This window comes from Periplaneta americana, chromosome 1 (assembly GCF_040183065.1).
Source record: "Periplaneta americana isolate PAMFEO1 chromosome 1, P.americana_PAMFEO1_priV1, whole genome shotgun sequence".
Taxonomy (NCBI): domain Eukaryota; kingdom Metazoa; phylum Arthropoda; class Insecta; order Blattodea; family Blattidae; genus Periplaneta; species Periplaneta americana.
In genome coordinates, this window is record NC_091117.1 from 67,022,771 (window position 1) to 67,049,641 (window position 26,871).

At 34.7% G+C, this 26,871-nt stretch overlaps 2 protein-coding genes across 4 annotated transcripts in view; one reads left to right on the forward strand and one right to left on the reverse strand.

Moving 5' to 3' along the window:
* The window catches only part of Dd (CTD nuclear envelope phosphatase 1-like protein dullard), a 51,019-nt gene extending 35,396 nt beyond the window's left edge, over window positions 1-15,623 (forward strand). For all 3 annotated transcript variants that reach the window (XM_069821635.1, XM_069821626.1, XM_069821642.1), the window contains exons 5-6: window positions 2,657-2,820; window positions 5,993-15,623. In XM_069821635.1, coding sequence (XP_069677736.1) covers window positions 2,657-2,802 — 146 coding nt within the window. In that variant the 3' untranslated portion in view covers window positions 2,803-2,820; window positions 5,993-15,623. The remainder of the gene's footprint in view (window positions 1-2,656; window positions 2,821-5,992) is intronic.
* Pex14 (peroxin 14) lies at window positions 8,549-26,749 on the reverse strand. Its single transcript, XM_069821617.1, has 5 exons — window positions 26,572-26,749; window positions 26,310-26,465; window positions 24,938-25,096; window positions 21,532-21,749; window positions 8,549-9,007 (listed from the first exon to the last, which is right to left on the reverse strand). Exons 1-5 carry the CDS (start codon window positions 26,626-26,628, stop codon window positions 8,788-8,790), a joined length of 810 nt encoding a protein of 269 aa, XP_069677718.1. The 5' UTR covers window positions 26,629-26,749; the 3' UTR covers window positions 8,549-8,787.
* Window positions 26,750-26,871: the final 122 nt, after the last annotated feature.

The window sequence follows — 26,871 nt, forward strand, 5'->3', positions numbered from 1 at the left end:
AGTGCTGTGGTCACTGCTTGTAACTCGCTATGAAAATGGTACAACAACTGCTTTAGTGCTGTGGTCACTGCTTCTAACTCCCTATGAAAATGGTACAACAGCTGCTTTAGTGCTGTGGTCACTGCTTCTAACTCCCTATGAAAATGGTACAACAACTGCTTTAGTGCTGTGGTCACTGCTTCTAACTCCCTAAGAAAATGGTACAACAGCTGCTTTAGTGCTGTGGTCACTGTTTCTAACTCGCTATGAAAATGGTACAACAACTGCTTTGGTGCTGTGGTCACTGCTTCTAACTCGCTATGAAAATGGTACAACAACTGCTTTAGTGCTGTGGTCACTGCTTCTAACTCCCTATGAAAATGGTACAACTGCTTTAGTGCTGTGGTCACTGCCTTTAACTCTCTATGAAAATGGTACAACTGCTTTAGTGCTGTGGTCACTGCCTCTAACTATCTATGAAAATGGTACAACTGCTTTAGTGCTATGGTCACTTCTTCTAACTCCCTATGGAAATGGTACAACTGCTTTAGTGCTATGGTCACTGCTTCTAACTCCCTATGGAAATGGTACAACAACTGCTTTAGTGCTGTGGTCACTGCCTCTAACTATCTATGAAAATGGTACAACTGCTTTAGTGCTGTGGTCACTGCCTCTAACTATCTATGAAAATGGTACAACTGCTTTAGTGCTGTGGTCACTGCCTCTAACTCTCTATGAAAATGGTACAACTGCTTTAGTGCTGTGGTCACTGCCTCTAACTATCTATGAAAATGGTACAACTGCTTTAGTGCTGTGGTCACTGCTTCTAACTCCCTATGGAAATGGTACAACAACTGCTTTAGTGCTGTGGTCACTGCTTCTAACTCCCTATGAAAATGGTACAACAACTGCTTTAGTGCTGTGGTCACTGCTTCTAACTCCCTATGAAAATGGTACAACAACTGCTTTAGTGCTGTGGTCACTGCTTCTAACTCCCTATGAAAATGGTACAACAACTGCTTTAGTGCTGTGGTCACTGCTTCTAACTCCCTATGAAAATGGTGCAACAACTGCTTTAGTGCTGTGGTCACTGCTTCTAACTCCCTATGAAAATGGTACAACAACTGCTTTAGTGCTGTGGTCACTGCTTCTAACTCCCACTGAAAATGGTACAACTGCTTTAGTGCTGTGGTCACTGCTTCTAACTCCCTATGGAAATGGTACAACTGCTTTAGTGCTATGGTCACTGCTTCTAACTCCCTATGGAAATGGTACAACTGCTTTAGTGCTATGGTCACTGCTTCTAACTCCCTATGGAAATGGTACAACTGCTTTAGTGCTATGGTCACTGCTTCTAACTCCCTATGGAAATGGTACAACTGCTTTAGTGCTATGGTCACTGCTTCTAACTCCCTATGGAAATGGTACAACAACTGCTTTAGTGCTGTGGTCACTGCCTCTAACTATCTATGAAAATGGTACAACTGCTTAATGCTGTGGTCACTGCCTCTAACTCTCTATGAAAATGGTACAACTGCTTTAGTGCTGTGGTCACTGCCTCTAACTATCTATGAAAATGGTACAACTGCTTTAGTGCTGTGGTCACTGCCTCTAACTCTCTATGAAAATGGTACAACTGCTTTAGTGCTGTGGTCACTGCCTCTAACTATCTATGAAAATGGTACAACTGCTTTAGTGCTGTGGTCACTGCTTCTAACTCCCTATGGAAATGGTACAACAACTGCTTTAGTGCTGTGGTCACTGCTTCTAACTCCCTATGAAAATGGTACAACTGCTTTAGTGCTGTGGTCACTGCTTCTAACTCCCTATGAAAATGGTACAACAACTGCTTTAGTGCTGTGGTCACTGCTTCTAACTCCCTATGAAAATGGTACAACAACTGCTTTAGTGCTGTGGTCACTGCTTCTAACTCCCTATGAAAATGGTGCAACAACTGCTTTAGTGCTGTGGTCACTGCTTCTAACTCCCACTGAAAATGGTACAACTGCTTTAGTGCTGTGGTCACTGCTTCTAACTCCCTATGAAAATGGTACAACTGCTGCTTTAGTGCTGTGGTCACTGCTTCTAACTCCCTATGAAAATGGTACAACTGCTTTAGTGCTATGGTCACTGCTTCTAACTCCCTATGAAAATGTTACAACAATTGCTTTAGTTTTGTGGTCACTGCTTCTAACTCCCTATTGTAACAGGTTGAATGAGAAGATTGACATGTCACTTCAGCTTGTGCAGGTCCATGTCCTGATTATTAATGATCCATCTGCATATATATATATATATATATATATATATATATATATATATATATATATATATGCAACCAGTCTGGTTTGGGATGATAGTTCATTGCAAGTATTGCTGGGAAGATTACACATGAGTCAAACACGTGCAGAGAGGAAGGCTCTTCCTCTCTTCAACCAGCCGCTACAGAGATGTCAGTATACTGAACATACCATGTTTGGCTCAGATCTTACCAAATACACACAGAAGGGAAGGCAGTTACTCCCTTCACATAACCCCTACAGAGATGATGTCATCGTAGTCTATGGTGCATACCAATGTTTGACTTGTGTCTTATCTTCCCAATTGTAAGTTGTGTGTAGTATGTAAAGTAGACATCTTGCATAGTTGATTTATACCTGACTAATGTGTTTCTCAGATAATGCTATCCCAATCAAGTCATGGTTCAGCGACCCCATGGATACAGCACTGCTGAACCTGCTGCCAGTGTTGGATGCACTGCGTTTTACTCAAGACGTTCGCAGTGTTTTGAGTCGAAATCTTCACCTCCATCGGCTCTGGTAGCAGTGCTTAGTACCACGGGTAAGTGTTCGCTTATTCAATGGATCAAATGTTAGTGATTTACACTCAAACTGGGAAAGTTTTATTTTTTGTCACAGTCTGTTTTCAGCTGAATTAGTTTTGATTCTGCAGAGTGAATCATATAAACCTTTACAATTTTAATGAGTTATAATTTCCCTCTGGAAGGTAGTATAAACGTGAAATTGAGTTTAATGACCTCACAAGGGGATGTTCAAACTGGAAGATTGTATAGGACCTTTAAATTTTGCACACTGATACGTCCTATTAGAGTAAAATAAAAAAAAAAAAAGTTGCGAAAATAATATGCAAGGTATTAAAACGATGTTCTGAATATCGCTGTGAATCTAGTAATTGCAGAACCTTTTGAGTATAGCGTGTGGCAGAGAAGGGAGAAACAGGGCTGCAACTCAACATCTGTAAATGCAGAGTTAAATAGGGTCTATCATTACGAACTGATTTCCTGGAATTAAACTCATAGTACATTAAATTGGTGAGGTATATTTAATGGTCTCACAAATTAAATCTATAACCTGAAGGCCTTTCTTCAAATTCTACACTATCTATACGAGGGGTGTCCCAGAAGTTAAGTTTACAAGGCATATTTTTTAATATCCATATTTTATTTTGTACATAAAATACTGCACATTGTGCTCTATGCTCAACACTTTATCTTTCGACATAGCCTCCATGGTGATTAAGGCATTTGTCTAACCTTTGGACGAGCTTATCAATTCCATTTTCGTAAAATGTGGTGTCCTTTGTGTTGAGCCAGTGTTTCACCGCTATTTTGACGTCTTCATCACTTTGGAATCTGTGTCATCCAAGATGTTCTTTCAAGGCCGGGAAGAGATCAGGGCTGTATGGTGGATGTTGTTCAAATGCAACAGGCATTTTGAAGAGAATTCGGTATGTGCAATGTTGCAACCAGGTCAACAATTTTATCGATGGTAAAAAAGCTGGAGACAACTGGCTCGCTCCTCTGCGATAATGGAAAACATAGACCTGCAGTGAGTCAAGATTTTGATGATGATGATGATGATGATGGTCGAGGACATTTAGTGAACTCACCAAAAAAGTCATTGCGCTGATTGAGTCAGGAGATACATAGGTTACTCATGTCATAATCTAACAATTCCATGAAACTTAAAGCCAGCATCTTCGGTGATCACCTAATCTCAAAAAATCTTTGGCCCCCAGATCACCTGACTTAATCTTTCCGGACTTCTTCTTGTGGGGCTAACTTAAGAATGAGTATACAAGATTAGACCGCTGTCACTTGCTGGACTCTGTAAGGCCATTAGGAATGAAATCAGGAACATTGATGAGGATACACTTCCAATGGATACCATCCCATTGTGGAATCCTGGGAAACGAGAATGCGGATGCACTAGCAAAGAAGGGCAGCACTGCTACTTACAGACCTGTTACTAAATCTACATATTACTCTGTGAAAAGATTTATTAAATCTACATACTTAGACTTCAACAAACAAAATTTGATAGCACAATCTCAAGGGAAAAAAATGGAACTCTCTGCATCATAATCCACAGTTAATTCCCGATTTACCACGAAAATCGTCTGTAGCTGCATTTAAATTGGCAACAGGCCATGATTGTTTGGCCAAACACCTGCATAGAATTGGAATATATCAGTCCCCTAACTGCCCATTGTGCAACTCAAACCAAGAAATGGATTCGGAACACCTCAAAATCTGTGCTTCAGTGGCTGACCATGATAATATCTTTGAAAAATATTGGAGTGCAAGAGGTCAAATGACTTTGTCAAACGCCTGGCATTAGAAAACAACAACTTCAGAGAACATCACGGAATATTGTGTGGCGAGTACAGTTGTGTATGGATGCAAGTAGAAGACATTTTCAACATTTACTCTAAGTTACTCTGCAATTCAGAACAGATTGCACACATTTGCTATTATTTGTTCAGAAGTTCAGTAAAATTGTAAAGGTGTATATGGATCGCTCTGTACTAATGTGATTGAAGAGTTCTCATATTTCTGTTATAAACAGTGGCGGTGCGTCAATTAGAGCACAAGAGCACGTGAACACCTTGTATCCATTAATGCACGACTAGTTTTATTATTTAATACTGTATTGACGAAGTGGGGATGTATAATATCAGAATCGAGTATTTTAAACTTCCTGCATCTTGCATAAACTTCTTGTGTAAACTTGGCAACATAAGTTCACGTACAAGCTGTGCTCTTTTCAAGAAGGTTACAAGAATTTCACGCATGCGCGGGAGAAAATTCTTTCACTGGCCGCTTATGACTCGTCAAGAGCACAAAGCATTAAGTGAACAGTGAATCTATCCTACAGATGTCAGGTGCATCGATGCCTATCGTTCACATGCTATATCTCGAGGAGGAAATTTAATAGTCTGCATTGTAGCCTGTAGGTGTCAGCATTTCTCACTATCAGAATGTTTACTTTGTGTGGATGTGTGTACAGTGCTGCTACGAGAGTGTAGTTTGTGAATTACTATACTTTAGTGTTAGCATAATAGCATAGTTTGGCTTTCAAACACATGCTGGCTGACTGTAATAGTGGTATGAATTTAAGTATCTATATGGTGGTGTGTATTATTTAAGAATAATATTTACTGGTATGTATTTATAGTAATCTACGCAAATGGTGTTACAGTACTGGTATAGGCTATAGTGTATCAGTGTGTTGTGAACCAAAATGTATTACTGAACACACGTTTTTGTAAATAACGACACTGTGGTATGTATTAATTTTTAACAAACGTAAGCAGTGAACTCTGTTCAAGCAATTTTGAACAGTAAAGAACTGGGTAAACTGACTTACTAGGAAAAATTGAAAATAAAAAGACAGGGTTTTATTATTGTTATCATATGTTTTGAATTTATATACGGTTTTTCGATAGTGAAACATTGGAATTATGACATTTCATATTAAGCTAAACATACAATTTCAAATTCTTTTCTGTTTTGGAACACAAAATTGTGAACACATGTAACATTTTATCACGAGCCGCCACTGGTTATAAAAACAAGAATGATAGCATTTACATGCTAGAGTTGTTTGTTTGCTATTTAAAAGTTTCACTTTGTATATTTGCCTGCTGCTCATGGCCATAGCTGCAGTGTGTGTGAATAGCAAAAAATAAGAAAACCATTCTCTCTTTGCAGGTTCATGTAATGTGGACAACACTTCAGCCAATACCGTAGTTGGTCGTTTGTTAGCTCCGCCCCTCGCCCTAACTTCTGAGTCAAGTCGTTTATTGTGTACAGAATTGAGTGAAATGGACGTGTTGTACAGAACATCAGTGACTCGGACCACCCGAACAACAAACAGGTGCATTGGGATAAGTAAAAATGGGAATAAATTAGTTTTGTTCTTTGTGTAAGGAAAAAGGAAACACATTGTGGGAGCAGGAAAAAAAGGTGTGAAAGGAAGAGATTTACCTTGCTACTAGAAAAAAACTGTGGTATGAATGTTTTGACACGTGGTGAATGTCTTGCTTTTGAACCCACCACTCCTTCCTCAGACCATATAATTTCTGTTTAATTTATAATCCCACGAAAGAGGGGATACTGACAAGCACAAACTGGCCCTATTACCTCGGCACATATTATGTTAGAATTCAAGTAAATAGATTTGTTTTGAAATAACTATTTATGGTTTTCTGTATCAGAAAACATAGTTATATTAGGACTGGTTAAACCGCAAGTCTCAGCAAGATTTTTTTAACTTGTTAATAAAAACTTTATTATAAATTAAAATTTGGAGTCTTATCCTTTTGCACTTATGCAATATGTACTGGTGTAATGATGTATTATGAAAGAATTTACTGGGATGCCAGTTTGGTTGTGTGATTCTGTGGTACCTTATACAGGAATAAGAATTTCTTAATGTTTCAGTAATTTAATCGGATATTGTCCAAATGTTACAAATTATTTAATTTAATTAAGAGTGATGAATGTGTGGTCTTTGATATAATGACGAGTGTAAGTGTCTTGTACACACAATTACTTGATTGAGATTAGGTTAATGACATATGTGTTACCGCTCATTTCATCTTCGGGGGTGGGGGGATAAGGATTTGTACAGTGTATGGTTTCTGTTTTCTTGGATCTAATCGGTTGTACCGTATTGTGGAGGGTTTTTAATGAGGCATTATTTGGCATCCCCGTGAATCCATATTGTAAATACACTTCAAACAGGATATTGATGGTAAAATTAATTGTTGTCTCTTGGGGAGGGAGAAGGAAACAAAGAGAAACATTGTTGTTTAGTTCTGTCAGATAGTAGATGATCCATTTTCAGTACAAGTAGACTAATTGTGATGTTAATAATAACAAAATTAAAAAAAAAAGTCCTGTAAATTTGTAATGTGTGCTGTGTTTCTTTTAATATTACATACATACGTATACAGATCTTTCTGTATGAATAATACATGTAAAAAAAAAAAAGATCAACCAGAAACCAACACCTGTAAAATGCTAGTCTTATCTGACTTTATACTCTTGGTCATTGGATACTTTTTTTTGGATGGGGGGTGGAAGGGGCTTAGGAGGGGGGGAAGTGGAACAGCACTACTTGGAGCTTTTGAAATGCTATGTGTGATAGGCTGTGACATAGTACATGTCCATCAGTATCATCATCAGTTAAGGGTACCCAAAAAAGTGCTGATCTTTCTTTCGTAGGAATTTGTGATTTTTTTTAATCATTATTTTGATCTCTCTCTGCACTCATTGTATCAGGTATTCATTCATGATCATGTGTTCTCCCATTGTGATGTGTGCAGAATGAAAAGGACAGTGTCATTAGTCCGATTTGATGTGTTGGACATTTTGATTATTTGAAAAAAGTCCCCTGAAGGTGCTGCTCAATGCTACTGTGTTGAGAAGTGTAAAGTAACTTTGTCTTTTTTTTTATGAATATTTCTTTTAGTGTTGTTCTATATTCTCAGGCACTAAAAATAATTGATTTTGTGAGGAGTAGTTTCCTATACTTTCAAAGTGAGATGTTGGACAGCAGAGTGCTGTCATTAAGATAACATGCTTCCGGAGTACGGGGATCTGAAGCATCCCCTTTTATGAATGTGGTGGTTATTATGTTGTTGATAATTTTAATTGTGTGTTAATACAGATTTTTAGAGGCCAATCAGTTTAGCAGGGTTTGCAATGCAGTACACGGGATTGAGAGTAAAACTTTGTGTACAGAGAAATCCCAAGTCTGTTTGTCATGGGTCTATGGCTAAATCCTTTATTTTTTAGACATCAAATCCATGTTTCATCATAATTGTGTAGAAAGAAAGGGAATGTTAAGATGATATTCATGCTGTAAATATTTGGACTAGCTTTGTTGTGGTAATTGTTAGTAAGAAAAAAAAAAGTACGGATGTATCTCATCATATTGTCTCCATCTTCATTTTTAGCTAGAACAAACGAATTATATAATATTGACTGTGTTCCTTTTTGTTTGTAAATCATCATCTCATCATCATGTTTATTATAGTTGTTGTGATGCACTGGAAAGACAGAATGGAAAAAAATAATAACAAATGACACCACAGTACAAATTTATGAAACAAAATTTTTCAAGGTGTTGTTTCTTCATTTCCAGCATTATGAGTGGGAAAACAAAGCAAATAATTTTAAGTACTTGTATTCTTTATTAAAGATTCACTTCCCCATCTTCACTTCTCTCAAATTTCTCCGAATCTAATTAAAAACCCTCCCTTAGTTTTGTGCATGTATAAACCACTTTTATTAACAATACACAATTAGATAATACACTTTACAGAAATGCGAACTTATTTAACATCAATAACCAGTATACACCTTAACACCAAATGTCAAACTGTACAATTCATTTTTTTTTTTAATTTAAATATTCACTTCCCTCAGTAGATGCCACTGTCAACACTATACGAATTAAGCCACTGTTAGTCTTTAACGCATTTGAGAGGACGCTACTCCTATTCCTTGATCATTTCGAGGCTGCTGTCGCTGCCAGTGTTGACGACGACTTCATTTTCACTGGAGCCGGAACCACTAGTACAGACGTCAATGTCCCCTTCTCCCTTCTGCCCTTGTTCTTCATCTCCATCTGCCGTTTGTGGGGATGATGACATTTGCCAGGCTGGAATGGAAGGTGGTACCAGTGGACTGCTGGGGGTTGCTGCTGGAAACTGGTGCCTGCAATCATACAGATTTCAATAAATTATTTTAATTCAGGATCTCAATGTATTTAAGACTAAGGAAAATTTAAAATACTCGGGATTACAACTTATATATGATAAAGTGATGAATTCAAGGGGTGACCTCTGAGAAGTGTCCCTTCCCCCGAAAATAATGAATTTAGCATCAGCAACATCGGTTAAGCCATAAGAGTTTGTTCCAGATTCATGGGGTGACGCTTCATTTGCCAGTAGGATTATTTTCACTGCCCATATCAGTATTTAATTACCGTTCATCCAAACCAGATATTGGTACCATTTATATTTATATTCGATGATTTTTGTTATGTTTATTAGGAATATTTAATTTGCGATTAATGTAATTTTTTTCCAGTCCAGTAACAGCTATTCTGTGACCCATCATAGAAATATTAATTTCCCCCTAACAATACATTACTACTACTACTACTACTACTACTACTATTTAGGTATCAACAATCATGATAAAATGTCAGTGTTCTAATATAACTTGTACTCTTTCGATTATTCTTGTGTTATCAGTTACGGAAGTTATGGCAAGCATTTTTTATTATTATTAATGCATCACAGAATTCAGATGACCACTGTGCAGCAAGAGATATACTGGTGTTTAAATTTCAATAGAAAATATATTAATTAAATGCGAAGAAGACTCAAATTGTAGAACACTCTATAATATATTAATTTCTAGTTTGAAACTAGGACCTTATATACTCATTCCCAAATTTATTTTTGTGAAAATGTTGTTCATTTCAGCCATGGCTTAATTTACAGCCATATTCAGTTTCCTCTTATGGATTTTATTACTCTTTAGAAGGAAAACATCTGAGTAGAACACTGATTCAGTAGGTTACATTATATCGAATATGAACAATGGCAGAAACCGAAATTTTTCTGAAGGGGAAGAACTGAAGAAGAAAGGAAAATTCAGTCTTGATTCTCAGATTCTGTTGATTCTAGAATAGTATGAGGGGTTTGTCCTCCAGAAAGCATGTTCTGATTCGTTGTAAATGAATGAATGGTAAACTTTTCAGTATTATGTTTTATATTATATAGTTATACATGTTATCCAATATTTTGTCACAGTTTTGCACCCGTGCATATTTTTCATAATGCAGTGCAAGTTCTTATATCTCATTAAATTACAGTGAAGTTCGATTTTTGTTGCTAATTTATTCCACAAAACTGCAAGTTGCCAAAACGATAAGTCAATTAAACCGACATATTAAAATAAAACTTAGTCACAGACATCTTTCTTCTAGCTTATAACTTTGAACATAATTTTGTATTACAAGAAATAACATCTCTTAACACAATCACATTGATTTTATTTAACGAAAAATAACTTTTAACAGAAAAGTTCAACAAATGCTGTAAAATCCAGTAAACACGAAATTGTATATTTCGATGGGATGCCATGTTTCTTTACCGATTCTGCCATTGAAATTAACAGCTCTCAGATGTCTTATGTCACAAGGACAATGGGCCCAGAAAGATTGCTACAGAAAGAAAAAGTTTGTAATCCTCCAAATGTTGGATGTATCTACATCAAAGACACTGCAAATATAAAAAAAAAAAACCTTTACATTGGATTTTTAGTGGAACAAAAATTTAGAAACAGATATTGTTGCATTTGTGCATCACTATTAAAAAAATGTCTCTATGTAAGTGGGGTAAAGAATTGACGAAGTAGTTAACAAGTGTGTATAATCTTGTAATTATATACAATGTGTTAGAAAAGTCTCAGTGCAGTCGATTTAACAAGGGAGGCAGCTGAAAGTCCTGTCCATAACAACCTTATCCACACCCTCTACCTTCCTAATTCTCTCTCTTTAACCATAAGACAACTGGCAGTACCAATATTCTTAGTGGATGTGAATGACTGTTCCTTGCCTGGTTGGTGCACTGCGACTTTTCTAACATTTCATTAAGACCAATCAGAAGTTACTTTTTGAATACATCTCGTATTAATAGCATATTATTAGTGCGACGGAAAATAAACTATATATCATACTAAAGAATTACAATTGCAATAATTTTCCAATATTTACAGTTCTTTGGTAACATGGCCTGTAAAACTGATTGTGCCTGCCAAAAACTTTTGGAATCTGTATAGTACAATAAGGGACTCGTATATTAAATTTAAAAAATGCTGTTTTCAGTTGTGTTGCTACAAAATTTCATCATACGGATAATAATTAAAATATATTGCTACACCGAATTTTGAAATACCATGGTTTTCTAATATGGAAAAGCCAAAATAAAAAGCCCGTATTTCTTTCTCTCGAAGTCTTTAAAGAGGAGAGAGGTTCTAAAACTTGCACCAGTTTCCAGTGTTACTTGGCTGAACTACTGCACACTGTGTAACATCACGTACAGATACATAAACAAAACGAAAATCCTGCAAATTCAGTACACTTTTTTCTCGAAAACATTACAAATGCAAAGCTAAAATATATTCCACAACCAGATTGATATATATATCTAATCACATTTCTTTTTATCTGGGTAGCATGAATATAAATCCTATAATCCACATCCAGAGCAACGTTTTTTTTTTCTGATCTCAGGGATGTATAAATGCAAACGTAACTATATCCCACATCCAGAATAATCTTTCTCTGGTTACACTCTTCAGTGATCTAGGGAACATTATGAATTCAAATGTAAAATATACCCCACATCCAGAAAAAGCTTTCTCCAAACTGGGGAACATTACAAGTGCAAACTTAAAATATACGATACATCCAAAACAAGCTTCCTCCAGTCATACTTTTGATATGGGAAAAATATGCTCCACATCCAGAACAACTTTTTTCTAATCACACTTTTTTTTTCTTTTGATCTGGAGAACATTCTGAATAAAATTTTAAAATATATCCCACATCCAGAACAATCTTTCTTTAATCACATTTTTTTCTGATCCGAGGATAAATTACAAATACAATGCTACAATACGACATCCAAAACAACTTTCTTTAATCACACTTTTTTCTGACCTAGGTAATATTACAAATGCAAATCTAAAATACTGGTATAATATATTCCACATCCTAAATAACTTTCTCTAATCACACTTTTCTGATCTGAAGAACATTACAAATGCAAACCTAAGCTAATATCCCACATCCAGAACAACCTTTCTCTAATTGCACTTTTTCTGATCTGGGGAATATTACATATGCAAACCTATCCCACATCCAGAACAAATTTTCTCTGAACACTCTCCTTTTAATCTAGAAATATTACGAATGCAAACACTAAAATATACATCCCATATCCAGAATAATCTTTCCAATTTGCAGCTTATTCTGATATCTTACGCCTAAAAAAAAAAAAAAAAAAAAAAAAAAAAAAACTTCTGCAGATAATGTAAATTAACGAACCCCAGTTAATATGAAAGCAAACACACAAGATCCTCTGTATCTATATATAATATTACTATATGACAAACGGATCTGTAACCCTTATCCAAATAGCTTAGCAGTAGTGTCCTTTACAAAACTACTCATACCATAAAGTGAATATAGGTTAAATGGGTCCGTCTTCTTGCTTATTACTTGATAAGCAAGAAGACGGACCTATTTAACCTATATTCACTTTATTTAATTGCTTATCGGTCTACACCACCTTTTCAAAATGAAAATACTCATACCATACCATACAATCACTCAGCTCATTAAAGAGGTCTACAGCTCTCGACTAGGGAAACGACTAGGACAGCATATGATAAGGTGTTTCCACATTTCATAACTTCAAATCTTCAAAATTATTCTCAACAATTCTTAAAGTAAAATGATTTGTTTCATCACTAATTATCGTGCATTTTATTAATATATACAGATGCACACACACCACGGAGTCATGATGCGAAAAGTGAAAGATTTAGCAAATCAGCAACCACAGACTCACTATGTAGTATCTCAATTTGTGAACTAAAGAGATGGTCAGGCTTGGGGAGGAGGAGGTGGTTCAGGACGAGGACAGATTTAGGGATGGAAATGGTTGCAGAATCAAGCAGTTTCGTTCACATATTTCCTGGGGTTACAGATCCATTTGTCATATACTAAGTAACTGTTAGCTGCACATCTTAAAAATGCTACATTCCATCCACCTAAACACACTTCTCCCTTACTCCTATCTGTTGCATTTTGATTCCATTTCCCTCTCTGATAGTTTCCATTTGTCTTGCAGAACAGGCACAGAGGTTAAAATTACAACTTTCAAAGAAACTGCAATTAGTCTAGTTTGATATTTTTATGCTGTGATGGTCCACCATAAAAGCTTGTTAACAGAATGTAAATAAACTATTAAGCCTAATTAAGTCTGTAAGTTTGATAATATATTTATGTAAATTTAAGATGAATATATTAAATTATTAATAATAAAACATTAAATTATGCTATAACTGCAGATTTTCATAAGATCTACAACACTGAGATTGAGACGGGCAATACATTTAAGATACATTATTTCAAAAGTATTCTACCACTAAAAGTGGTGTTTTGGAACATTTGGCCTATATCATATTGTTCATAACTATTTCTTTTGAACCGAAGCTGAAAAAAAAAAAACTATATATTACGAGAATTTTATACATATACACGCCTTTTTCTTTATTAGTATAAAAAAACATTTTCTTCAAGAGCAACTTTTTTTTCCAGCTTAGTAATATATATATTGGATGCTGACAACGTGTGAATATTGGTAGAAATGTGTACATTTGCTGAAATTTCTAAATTAAAATACAGTAGTAATAATAATAATAATAATTTGTTACAATGCTTCTTTATATAACGAAAAATTTGAAACAAAAGAAAAGCTTAAAAATACAGTTTGAATGAAAAAAGATTGAACACTTCGAAAAATTTATTCAGGACAAGATTACACATGTAGGGTATAAGGAAATCTAATGACAATCAGTTTATGAAGGAACTATTACATGAATTTGGGCCACATGATATCTCAAAAGAAGCCCAGTATTATCTATATTGTTCCTTTTTCTTCCTAAGTTGATACAATGAAACCTGTTAAAATCGGAACCTGAATAATCTGGAATCCTATTTTGGAACAATTTATTGGTCCTGGCGAAATTCGTATGTATTAAGTGTAATTTTCCCTGAATAAAATGGAAACTGTCTGCTGCTGTTCAAAACGAAATAATATTTTGGACACACTACTTTAATGTAAACTATATTTTGAAACAGTGTGTAATTTCAAGGAATTTACGAAATATGTAGGTCACTAAGATAAGTTTTCTTTGCAAAATTTTATAAGGTGCAAGTGTGTGTTTGCGTGGCGGTCATAAATTTTATTACCTTGTTGACCAGGCAGACAAGTCCCTTCAAAGGTTTTCACTGTTTCACACCCGTATACTGTCGTAGCTGGGCAGAGTGGAAGTGTAGTGATATCATGGTAAAAAAAAGTTTTGCGTAAAAATGTGGCACTATAATTAAGTAAAGTAAAAGTTATTGAGTTAAAAGAAAATGAGAAACAGTGTTTGGGAAATAATTTGAATTTCAACTGTGGAAAACTCAGGTGTGACACTTCAAAAATAAATACCGTATCATGAGTGAATGGCTTGAGGTCAATAATGGTGATATAAAATGGAAACAGAAAACAACTGGTTATATGGAAATAAATGAATTGTTGTGGGAGTGGATTCTTCATGCTCTTTCAAAGACCATGCTAATATCTGGACCTATTCTGCAAAGTAAACCCTTGAACTGGCAAAAAAAATTAGATAAGCCAGAATTCAAGGTTTCTAATGGATGGCTCCTAGTCCAATTAAATAATGTGCAGTGATATACAGTACAGTATTATAGTATAGTGATAGATATTACATTTAGTGTGATTAGTAAACTTTAATAGTGTTTAATGAGTGATTTATCATAATTTTATATAGAAAATGAGGTTTTCATCAACATGATTCATCAACGGAATATACAACAGAAATATGATTTAATGTGAGTAGTTTTAAACAGAATATTTTTATTTTTTTTTATGCAGTCTGCAGCATGCCATTTTGTTTTTTCATATTTATAAAAATGATAAAATATTCCATTTGAACTTCACACCTGAATAATACAGAAACCTGTCCACAACGGAAAAAAAAAATAGGACCATGTCACTTCCGTCTTGAACAGGTTTCATTGTATTTAAATAATTTTGACAGCCTGTTTCTTTTTACTTGATCTACATATTGTATGGATTTTATTTTATAATGAGTTATTTTAATCTAAAATTTGAACTATTTTTAATTATTCAATTGTTACTTTGTCTCTCAGGTGCATAATACGAGTACATGTTAGAATAATATAACCTAGTTAATGACCCATGAACAGTTAAGTTTTGAAAGTATTCAGTTCTTTTTTAATCACTCTGTTACATCATGTAGATTTTATATCAAAGGATTCAGTTTTGAGACCAGAGGAAGGAGTTTTTCATTCAAGGCAATGCAGATGAGGCATTGAAATGAATATACTGTCATGGCAGCGTGCCAAATCTGTATGGACTTACTATCTTAATTGCTGTCACATATATTGGACATCTATAATAAAAACATAAATTCGCCAGACTTGCGTCTCTAACACGTATTGAACAAGTTGTTAGCTTTCTTATCAATAACCTACTTCCATTATTTTTTTTACAAAGAAGATAGACATTATGACTTTTCTTATGAATTCAACTGCTGCTCTTGGCGTTTTAGCATCTAACTTCATATACACAATGTTATCAAGTGAAATTGTGGTTTGAATTTGTTAACACCAAAATGTAATATACTCTTAGAAAGTTACAAGTCTCTATTGGGCCTGATTAAATTCAATTTCTACAAAAATTCATCACTAGAGTCTAACCAGATTCAAGATGCTATTCAAAAGTTTACAAAATTTGATTATCTCATAAAAACCGGATATAGTACTAACTTGTAGCCTATTGTGCCAAGTGAATTTTTATTCTTTTTTCATCATTGTATCAGTCTGTGATCTGAAATATGTGGAATGTTAAAAGAACCAACTGTGTCCATTAGATTTTGTTTTAAGATTGCGGTGAAAACACACATATTGCCTAAAGCAGCATTTGAAGATGATATATTGGGTGTTATACAAACATATGAATAGTTTAAGTGTTTAAAAAATGGACGAATGTCAATTGTTGACGAATGTTATGGTCAGCCTACAAGCAGCATTACAGAAATGCGTGCAGCCATCCTTGAGGATCATAGGAAGAAAATCCACGATGAATGTAACACTGTAGAATTAACCTGTGGGACTCGGCAAATGATAATATGAACATGTGCAAGATTACTGCCAAGTTTGTACCACGACTGACAATCATAAACAACATCGACTGAAGGTCTCCATGGAACTCAAAGAGAAAGAAGTAAAAAAGGACCCAAACTTCCTCTGTACTGTTATTACTAGTTATGAAAGTAGAATTTACGTGTACAACTCTGAGACAAAACAATAAGCATCCCAATGAAAGAGCTCTGCTTTTCATAGACCAAAGACAAGTGAAAGAGCAATATGAAGTTGATGCTGACCACATATTTTGCTACTGATGCAATTGTATAGAAAGAATTTTTTCCTCCAGAGCGAACTATCAATGCCAGGTTTCATTGTGACGTCCTGAGGTAGCTTAAAGCAGAATATAAAGTGGGTTCTCCATGACAAAAATGAAACTCATCGAATTCTTATAATTGTGTGAAATGTTTATACTGTTCGTATTGGTTGACTATAGTTGGGATTGTAAAGATGTTTGCAATTTGAAATAACATTTTGATATTTCCTCCTCATTTAAATTTAACAAGTAAAAGTCTCCTCTCGTTAATTACTTCATAATTGTTTTCTCATTCCATGAGGCCTAGCCTTGAAACGACAATGCAATTGATAATCAAGACATTTCACACATCAATATGGCACCAATGCGTTGTTTGAAATTGTAATGAATATGTCATTACAGAGAATTGGATTCATTTGAAAATTAATATTACAACTACATGTTTTAGAATTAGACTGTATTAAATTAATTATTTCTGTCTTTATACTCCCCGCATTTATTAATCACACCCAACTGTGTAAAAATAATAATGAATTCCTTACATTACAGTCATTCTTTTACCTTTATGTTTCATCATGGCTGGCCAGATTCGAAACTACATTGTTTTAAACATAATTTCAGTCATCCAAGACCTACTGTAATTAATGACATCACTGTATTAACAGAAAAAAATGTGACCAGATTTTTTAAATATCAAGCACATAAACGTTTCATGTTAAAACTATACCCATATTACTGTTGCTGTTTGACAGTTTTTGATCTAAATATGGTGGTTGTCCTGCACTCCCTGTATTTGCGAGATTTAGTCCCCTTGCAAACTTTTCCTCTTCCCCAAAATGAAAATAAAGTTTAAGAACGGAGATTTGAGATGACTGAGGACTTCAACAGGAAACACAAGATCTGTTGACTGTCCTGACAAAGGACATTTTTATATCACTTATTTAATGATGCTGTATCAGCATTGATGAAATCAGTGATAGCAAGCAAAATAAGGCCGAGGATATGCCATGGGATTACCTGACATTCAACTTCGAGGAAACCTCCAAGCAGAACTCTTGTTTGCTACCCTCTGATCACATCAGTGACCCCAAGAAGAACTTCTAGGATGCCTTATAATCATGACAGGAATGTTGGAAGTGAAGTGTGAAATTGCAAGGGGACTACTATTAAAGAAGCAGCAGATATTAGGACATGAATAATAATAATTTCAGGAACTTCTGGGTAGTTCTGTGAAAGAATACTGAAATATGCATGCAGATCCGTACAACAGTGTATAAAAGATATGCACCATAAATGTAATTATTCCAATAAGATATAGATCTTGCCAAAGAATTTATATTATTTTTTCGCCGTTGTAGTATCCAATGAAATTAATTCTAATATTTTCAGCGTTGGAAGTTTTATATGTTGCTAACGAATGTTCTTTTACACAAGACGCTACTGGTACCTAACATTACAGAAATGGAAAAAGACTAGGGTTACTAACTTTACAAAAGCATCAAGTACTGAAATTATTAATATTTTTCTTAATACATTTTGAGGTTTAGAAACAAAATATTGGCACAAGTATGCACTTTGTTATGCAAATGTGAAAGCATTCATACAAAAATTCTCGTCGAAGTTTCACAATAAAATGCTCGTAAACTTGTCGACCAAACATAATTTTTAGAGCATCATTTTAATATGTGTTCAAATGTAACATGCAGAATGCATTTTGCATATAAATCTCTAGTCATTACAATATACAATACTCACCAAATTTTGAAAATCAGAAATAAGTAAAAAAAAGAACAAAAGTAGATACAATATAAACATGATTAATAAGCAAATATAAAAACAACATAAAAAGCAAAATTAAAATTATGCTTGAAAATTAACAAAATCTGTAATAAAAATGTAACTACTATAATCCAGAGTATAAAGAAAAAATATTAAAACTGAAATTTGATCCCCCTAGACGTTTCTTACCATTGTACTCTCTTTAACATACTTTGCTGGTGTGTACGTATGACATTTTGTTTTTCGAACTTTATAGTGTTAAAGCAAGTTGTACAGTATATTTAAAATTACATATACGAAAATGTGGCATAACAGTTTGAAAATTTAGGTAGGCTAATATTGGAAAGATTTCTGTCAGTATTCGTATTTTTCTAATGTAAAGAAGGAATAAAAGACATAAAAATATAACCAACAATGAATGACAATTTTCTTGTAAATGTTAATTCCAATGTTTCCCTTTACATATTTATACAGTAGAATATTTTATTTATAATCAAGATAACCAATTACGATTATAATCATGATATATAAATATTATGACTATAGAAGAAAAAAAGATAAAAATAATCATTACGAAAGAAAGAATTTATTTCTCTTTAGTTCCCCATAAAATAACCAATATGGTAGACGCATATTTGCCATCTTACCAGGAATTCAACAATGTCTTGTAATAGAATTCTACTTTGACATTCTGCAAACAACTATATGCAGCCCATTGGATGTCTTAATTTTGATTTTGGCCTCTTAACATTTATATAAAAAAAAAAAACTGATGATAATGCGAGAATACCAGATCTGCACTATATTGTAGGACAAATGCTCCCATCTATTCTTTCTCCACAGAGGAATGTAATGTCAGGATATACATTAATGCATTGGAGAACAGTGTTTTTTTTTTCTGCACTACATGGACTTTTTGAAAATATCAACATCTAAATAGGATAATTATATTGGAGAAGGAAAGATCTCTAACGAGAAATTTCAAATTGTAGAATTTGATACACCTCCACAAATGCTATTGCTTTGTCTTTTGACTCTGCTTTGCAAATGTTTTGAAGTAGTACCATCTACTCAGCAAAATTGTCAATTGCTTTTGATTTGTCTTTTGGCTTACGCCTTTTGACTTTGCTTTTGCAATATTTTTTGACAGGATTACTGTTCCACTAGTACTTTGTCGTGCTGATGAGAACCGAATAGTTCGAAACCGGAGATTCGCAAACCAGGTAAAAGAATATCACAGGCCAAAAGCCTTTGGAAAATCCAAAGACTGCAAAGGATAACACCAAATGCAGTCAAAGGATTAAACCTTTGGCATTGATCCGCGAAAAAATAAACTTGTATTAAAGAGTGTAAACTCTACTTGTAATTTTGCATTTTCCCTGTTTCGGCTTCAATTCACCTCTTCAGCTAGAGAAGTGTGAGACAAAAATTCTGTCGATCACTACTCTAGGACAAAATGGAGAAGGAAAGATCTCTAACGAGAAATTCCAAATTGTAGAATTACATTGCATTGCATATGTCTGAAAAGGGAAAAATAATATTTTCCCAACATGTCAATCATGGTCTCACACTGCAAACTTCTATGCAGAAAAAACTGAGAAGACTTGATAGAAACTGTTCCATCCACCATACAGTTCAGACGTGGTACCTTCAGATTATTATATGTTTAGTTTGATAAAGGTTCATATGCAGGACGCAACTTCTAAATTAATGAAGGTATCCAACATGCTGAGTGTATTTGGCGAAATGCAGTCTATCACAGGGCCTGGAAAGGTGACAAAATATGTTCTTTTTATGGTGATTTTGTGGAGCAGCAGAGATGAAGAATGTGAATCTCTTTCTTTGATCATGATTGTGTTAACGCTCATGGAGTTTTGATGTGGCCAGGTATTCAGTAAAACTCTTTTGTTTTAATTTTTACTCCGATTATTTTATCATAATATCTTTTCATTTCGTCATAACAAAATTTCACTATAACGAATAATAGCATTTTAGTGTAATAAGTTATAAATGTTATATTTATTTATGTTAGAAATTATATTAAATAAATTATGAGGTAAATGAGCTTCCTGACCATAAATATGTGTCACTCACTTTACATAGAATTTAGGTGTACAACAATGGTACCAATGGAAAGGAAAATTCTTAAAGTTTATGTCTACTGTGCGGCTATAGTATACATTGTTTGCCACCAGAGCAATATGAGAGAAGATTGGAGAGTGTTTTGTGTCCTGGATATCCAGTTTCACAAGTCTTGTGAATTTCTGAAACAAATTTGCAGTAGATTCACCCATTGGGCATTCAATTTGTAAGTCAAACTTAACATGCATCCCGTGAAAATCCACAATCAGACGCAGCATGGAGCTAGGTATCCTTCAGAAGACTATGGGGCAGATTCTTTGCAAACAGTTACCGGTATGCTTTCATCCCTACCGATTACAATTGCTGCAGATCCTGGCATCAGACAGCAGTGTTTTTTCTGCAAGAGTAAGCAGACTCTAATGGAAACTGATGGTTTTACGAAATCTTTAATGCTCAGTGATGAAGTTACATTCCATCTTTTAGGTAAGGCTAACAGACATAACATCAGGGTCTGGGGACGGAAAATTGACATGTACCTATGTAGAGTACACACATGACTCCCTTTAAGTGAATGTGTTCTGCGCAATAACCCACGAGGTTCTTTTTCAGTGAACCGATGATTACGAGAATTCTGTACCTACATATATTACAGCAGTGGCCTGTTACAGTTGGAAACAGTCCTAGTTTCATCTTCCAACTGGGAAGTAAGAAGTCACCTCAAAGACATACTACCAAATAGATGGATTGGCTGTATTGGTCCTCCAGTGACGAACTTCTGCATTGGTCTCCAAGTTCACTGAACCTGACGCTTATGTCTTGTGATTTTTTTTCTTTGGGTGTTCTTCAAAGATTGGGTCTACATACCACTACTAGAGTTACTAGGGAAACTCACATTGAAGGCCTATGATGCACTGGAACAAAACTTTGAGAATTTCTCTTTCTATGTGTACCAATTTTGTATATTTTAATTCCATTAAACATAACATATATTTATAATCTGGAAATTCATGAAGTCTAGCTCTTTAGTTTTTGAATAGCCCCTATTTTACAGAATTTACACATGAACTAGTTTTATGTGTTAACCTGCTAAGTAGAAGTCCTTTGACAGTTGCGATTTCTGCTTTCAGCTCCTGAATTTGTTTGGAAGTGGCATTGTTGAGGTCAGGTTGTCTTGCCTGCTGCTCGCTGATTTTCTCCAAGTCACTATGCACCTTCTTTACACTTTCATTCAGTTCTGATATTGAGTCTTCAATTGTTTTTTGCTTCTCATTTATGCCAAATAAGAATGGCTCTATGTATTTCTGAAAACACAAAATTGTATTAATTTATGGAGAATTAGTATGGCTTATGACACATATAGACAGCAGGAAGCACCAGTAAACAAATTAAGGGGTTACGTACAGCTTACAGCAGTAAAATTTTGGAAATATTCAACATTTTTTTCCTCCATTACTGTATCTTATGAAAATTAGTATGTGTAAAACACTGTCCTTCTGCTATATGAAAAAAAATATTTTTACGATTTACAAAAATTATTTACATTTTTTTTTTAAATCCAGTTCACTGTGCAGTGATGAAGCGTTTCCCACATAACTCAAAAACTATCCAACATTTTGTGATGAAATTTTTTTGTGTGTATTTATGCATGTCATATCTGCAATATGATGCAAGATCACTTCTATACCTTTGATACATTGTCTGATAAAAAATAAATTCATTTAAAAAATGGCCAAATATCTGTATTTTCTTCTAACACACAAAAAAAAAAAATTATTTGTTAAGGAATGTAGTTGAAAGAGCATGATATTGTAAACACGAGTTTCAGCAATGAAATAAAAGAGAGAGAACCTGAAAAAGTTAACAAGTATATGAGTTATGAGGGAAACACTTCATCACTGCACAGTAAACTACCACCATTTTGAATTTTGAAAAAAAAAATATATATATATATATATATATATATATATATATAATTTTTTTTAAATCGTAAAAATATTCTTTTCATATAGCAGAAGGACAGTGTTTTACACATACCAATTTTCATTATTGTGCAAGATACAATAATGGAGGAAAAAAATGTTGAATATTTCCAAAAATTTTACTGCTGTAAGCTGTACCTAACCCCTTAAGGATAAGAACCTATTTTCTGGGAATAATGATTATTCAGTACTGAATGTGTGACAACAAAGGAGTCAAAGATAAAAGTCAAGATATTTTATCAAATGGAAAAAATAGAGAAAACACACTGAAGGCATCTGTGAGAGATGTTAAAATATGCCTCCCTACATGTCAATACACACTCTTGCCCAGCAGGTTACACCTTCCTGATTTCTACGGAAATGTTCCTCTGTTACTAATGATACGGCCCCTAACCTCTGGCATTAGTGTCCTCAATGCTGTTTACTGGCTCTTGGTACACCAGTCCTTTTAGTCTCGTCTCAAGAAGGATTACAAAAGATTTAAATTTAGGGATATTTGAGGATATCTTTTGAGAAACATTTTGTTGATATTTATCCATAGCCACCTGGTCTAAGACGTCATGCTCTGGGTGGTGATATGGAATGCATGTTGGTTGGAGTCTTCATGTGAGAAAAAATTTTCGCATCAAGTTTGGCTAGTGTATGGGACTGGTGCCCAACTAGCATCATAATCGGAAAATGGGGAGCTACAATAAGTAACGTAATTCGGTTTAGCAAACCAGCTGCAACAGCTGTGAGATCACTATGTTAACCACATGTTACCTCCATACTGGTTGAATGATGGTTCACTTCTGCAGCAGGTGAACATGAGGTTAACAAGCCTAGGCTTTTTAGGGCTTTTGTGTGCTACAGATTACCATTACTGCTGCTCTTGCAGCTGTTATGTACCTAAGGTAATATGAGGAAGTGCTTCACAGTACTGATACACCATCTTGCCCCGAATTTTAATGGGAGATAGAAGACTTGAAAATATTCTGTATAAACTGGTATATCAAGGATACTTGCCCATACATTATCTCATTTTTTTACTTGGTTATTTAACGACGCTGTATCAACTACTGGGTTATTTAACTTCGATGGAATTGGTGATAGTAAGATGGTATTTGGCGAGATCAGACCAAGGATTCGCCATAGATTACCTGACATTCGTATTACAGTTGGGAAAAACCTTGGAAAAAAAACTCAACCAGGTAATCAGCCCAAAGCGTAATCAAACCCACACCCAAGCGCAACTCCAGATCAGCAGGCAAAAGCGCTACCGATTGCGCCATACCGATGGCTATTTATATTTTATTACAGATGGTATTCTCTCTCATGTGTTAAATTTGGATTTTCATGGCGCTACTTATGATTATTTTGCATAATGAAAATGAAAGGTCCACGAAAAGCACAAGCTAAGTCACTTTCTACTTGAATTACTAATATTTAACATGAATATCTTTTTCCTAGTAATCTCATGATAATAATTTTACTAGAGATAAAGTACTGCTTGCTTTCTTAATTAAGCTTATTTTGACATACTTAAATGCCCTGGTGAATTGATGCAATGAGTTTCTAAACATCCTGTCTATCTAAATGACAGGCTATGAACTGGAAGGGTCAAATTCAAGCCAAGATGGAGACGAGATTTTCATGTTGTCATAATTTCCAAAACAGCTCCTATAGCCTAGAGCTAAGTATTAGAGCTTTCCCAGGTTAAAAGGTAACCTCAGTGAAGTGCTTGCTACAGAACCTGCTTCTAATGATCAGGTTTCAACTGGAACTGCATACTAGTTGCAATAAGCAAATTTTTTAAGAGATGACAAAATAATATTATGCTAAAAAAAATGTTATAAGTTAGTAAATTTATAATTTCTTGCAACGGACCTCTGAGAAATAGTAAGATAATATCGAAATTAACCAACAAATCGGATTGTTTTAGTTTGAGTTTCAGATTGCATATTTTCACATGATATAGCGAATTTCATACATTAATTTTGAGCATATCAGACAGGAATTTCGCTAGGTCATAAGCAGGAATAAGTATAGGATTCCATAGAATTTACGATGGGAAGAGATGCTCCTCTTAATGGATTTTTGGCAGCCCATATTATAGTCTGGAAATTGTATGCAGTTCCAAAATGTTGCAAATATTAAAAAAAATTATGGTTTATTTAACGACACTCGCAATTGCCGAGGTTATATCAGCGTCGTCAATGTGCCGGAATTTTTCCCACAGTTCTTTTACATGCCAGTAAATATACTGTCGTGAGCCTGTCGCATTTAAGCACACTTAAATGCCACCTCGAGCACAGAAGGCCAGTGCTATACCGACTATACTACACAGGCTGACTGCAAATATTAAATGTCAGCACACTGTGTAATATACAAAGTATTTATTTATGAATATGAAGCCAATAAGAACTGAAATGTTAGAAAAAGTTCCCTCCACACTATAAATACCCAAAAAATTATTACAGTAAAAGTTATCAGTTTGTAAGTAAAATTAAGAGCTAAAATATAAAACATACCTTATAAAACAAGTATAATCCATACGTAATACCTCCTATAATTGCAATTGTATTTGCTATTTCTCGAAATCTTGTCCACCGAGTTGGAGGTGGCAAAGTATGAGGTACAAGGTGCTGTGGTGGTGGTACTGGAGGGTGCTGGAACATTGTCTGTAATTGCTGAGAATATCAGATACATTATTATTAGTGTTGCCAATTCAGTTTTTTGTCAATAAATGCAGCTTTTTCGAAGTTCAGCCTAATGGCAAAATATTAGGGCCTATCATTCCCTAGTACTGCGTCCTGGACCTCTCGAGTAGCTATTATATTGGTATTAGGTAGGAGAGGCGGCTATAACAGTATATTACAATATACAGGTAAGTATCAAACGATTTTTATGTTGAAAGTATTGTGGCTGCTAACTAAAACACGTGTTTATCATACAGCTCACAGTGGCTCTCGGTCAATAGGAAAACGATCAGGTAGTATCTCCGACCGGCTCGTATTTTTTTTCTGATATACTCTAAACATTCGTTGAGTGGTCTATATGTACATATGTCATACAGTATTAGATACAATTCTTAAAATAATTTCATACTTGAGCCTATGAAGATGATGACTAGAGGAGGAGAATGTCCCTTGAGTGAGAAATGTCTGGTAAATTTTGTAAGAAGTCCTTCTCATTCTGGGAACAGTTGCTAAATGTAATAAATATACAATGGTGAAAATATAATATCTGTTGCTTCTGTGGTATTTTATGAGGTGTCGAATGCACATTACTAGTGAGTGGCTACAAGAGAACTGGTAGTTCGCAACCTCCGCATCTATCTAGTGGCAATTCTTCACTGAATTAATAATTTTCCGGACACCGTTCACTGTTCATAATTATTTTACAAGTAGCCTACATAGGTCTACTTTGACTTTATCTTAAAAAATCATGCTTAAGGTCTGCTTATGTTACCAAATAGGAAGAAAAGTTAGCTGTTGGAACATCTGTTAACATTTAAATGACTCTTTAATTTTCTCTGTTTGCACAACTCAGCTCTATGAAGTTTACTCAATTTATTCTCAGTTTTTCTAATACAATTTTACTTCCCTTGTGAACATTTTATGGTAGATCTAGAAGCAATTGTAACAGAATCATTTACACTTATGACTATAGAAATCTGTTCATAATATGACCCTTCTTCATGACACGACAGGTATGATAAGAACTACGAGAAATGACACTGAACTTTGATACTGAGTACTACCTTAACACCAATATGATGCTTTAAATCTTAATTGTGGATATGCTAAGGAAGAAGGGCGAAACCACCTGTTGTTGAAGTTTATTCTAATTATTACCTAAAGAGAAATGGAATGGAAAAAATGTTTATGCACAATCTCTTACCCCATTCTTGCCAGAATTATCAAAAGCACCTGCTCGCTCACAAGCAATTTGCACTTCTTCCTCCGTAAGACCTTTTCTTTTTAAAAATGCCTGTCGATGAGCCAACGAACTACTCTGGACATTCGGATTTTGCAAGAACTTCACGGCAGTATTGACCTGAAATTAATTTCATATCGTTGTAACATTATCTTACATGTTAACTTAATACCTGACTTAGACAACAGTGCTTAATAAACAAAAAAAGACAGAATGAGTAACATACTAGATCTTCTCTAGTTTTAGGTGACTGTTTCTCGGAGGTTTCACTATTTTCACCCATTATCAGTTTTTGACACACTTCCACCCACGGTATTAATTCTACCACAACAGACTTTGTAAACAACAAAATTCACCACTCATGTTTTGCTGTCTGCTTTTCAGTGGCCCTATAATGAGCATAAAATGATTCGCCATATACTTTACTAGTCATGTTGGTACAATTTTTCTTATTGTATAAAATAAATATTCGTATAGAAAAATAAAAAATAATTTGTTCAATTTTTGTTTTGAAATTAATAAGTGT

What these genes read in the sequence shown, in the direction of transcription:
- Pex14 (XM_069821617.1), bottom strand. Translation starts at nt 26,628, where the DNA reads ATGGGTGAAAATAGTGAAACCTCCGAGAAACAGTCACCTAAAACTAGA. An exon ending in CTAAAACTAGAGAAGATCTA is followed by an intron (nt 26,466 to 26,571) that starts GTATGTTACTCA and finishes AATTAATTTCAG; the next exon opens with GTCAATACTGCCGTGAAGTT. An exon ending in AAAGGACTTCTACTTAGCAG is followed by an intron (nt 9,008 to 21,531) that starts GTTAACACATAA and finishes GTATGATTGCAG; the next exon opens with GCACCAGTTTCCAGCAGCAA.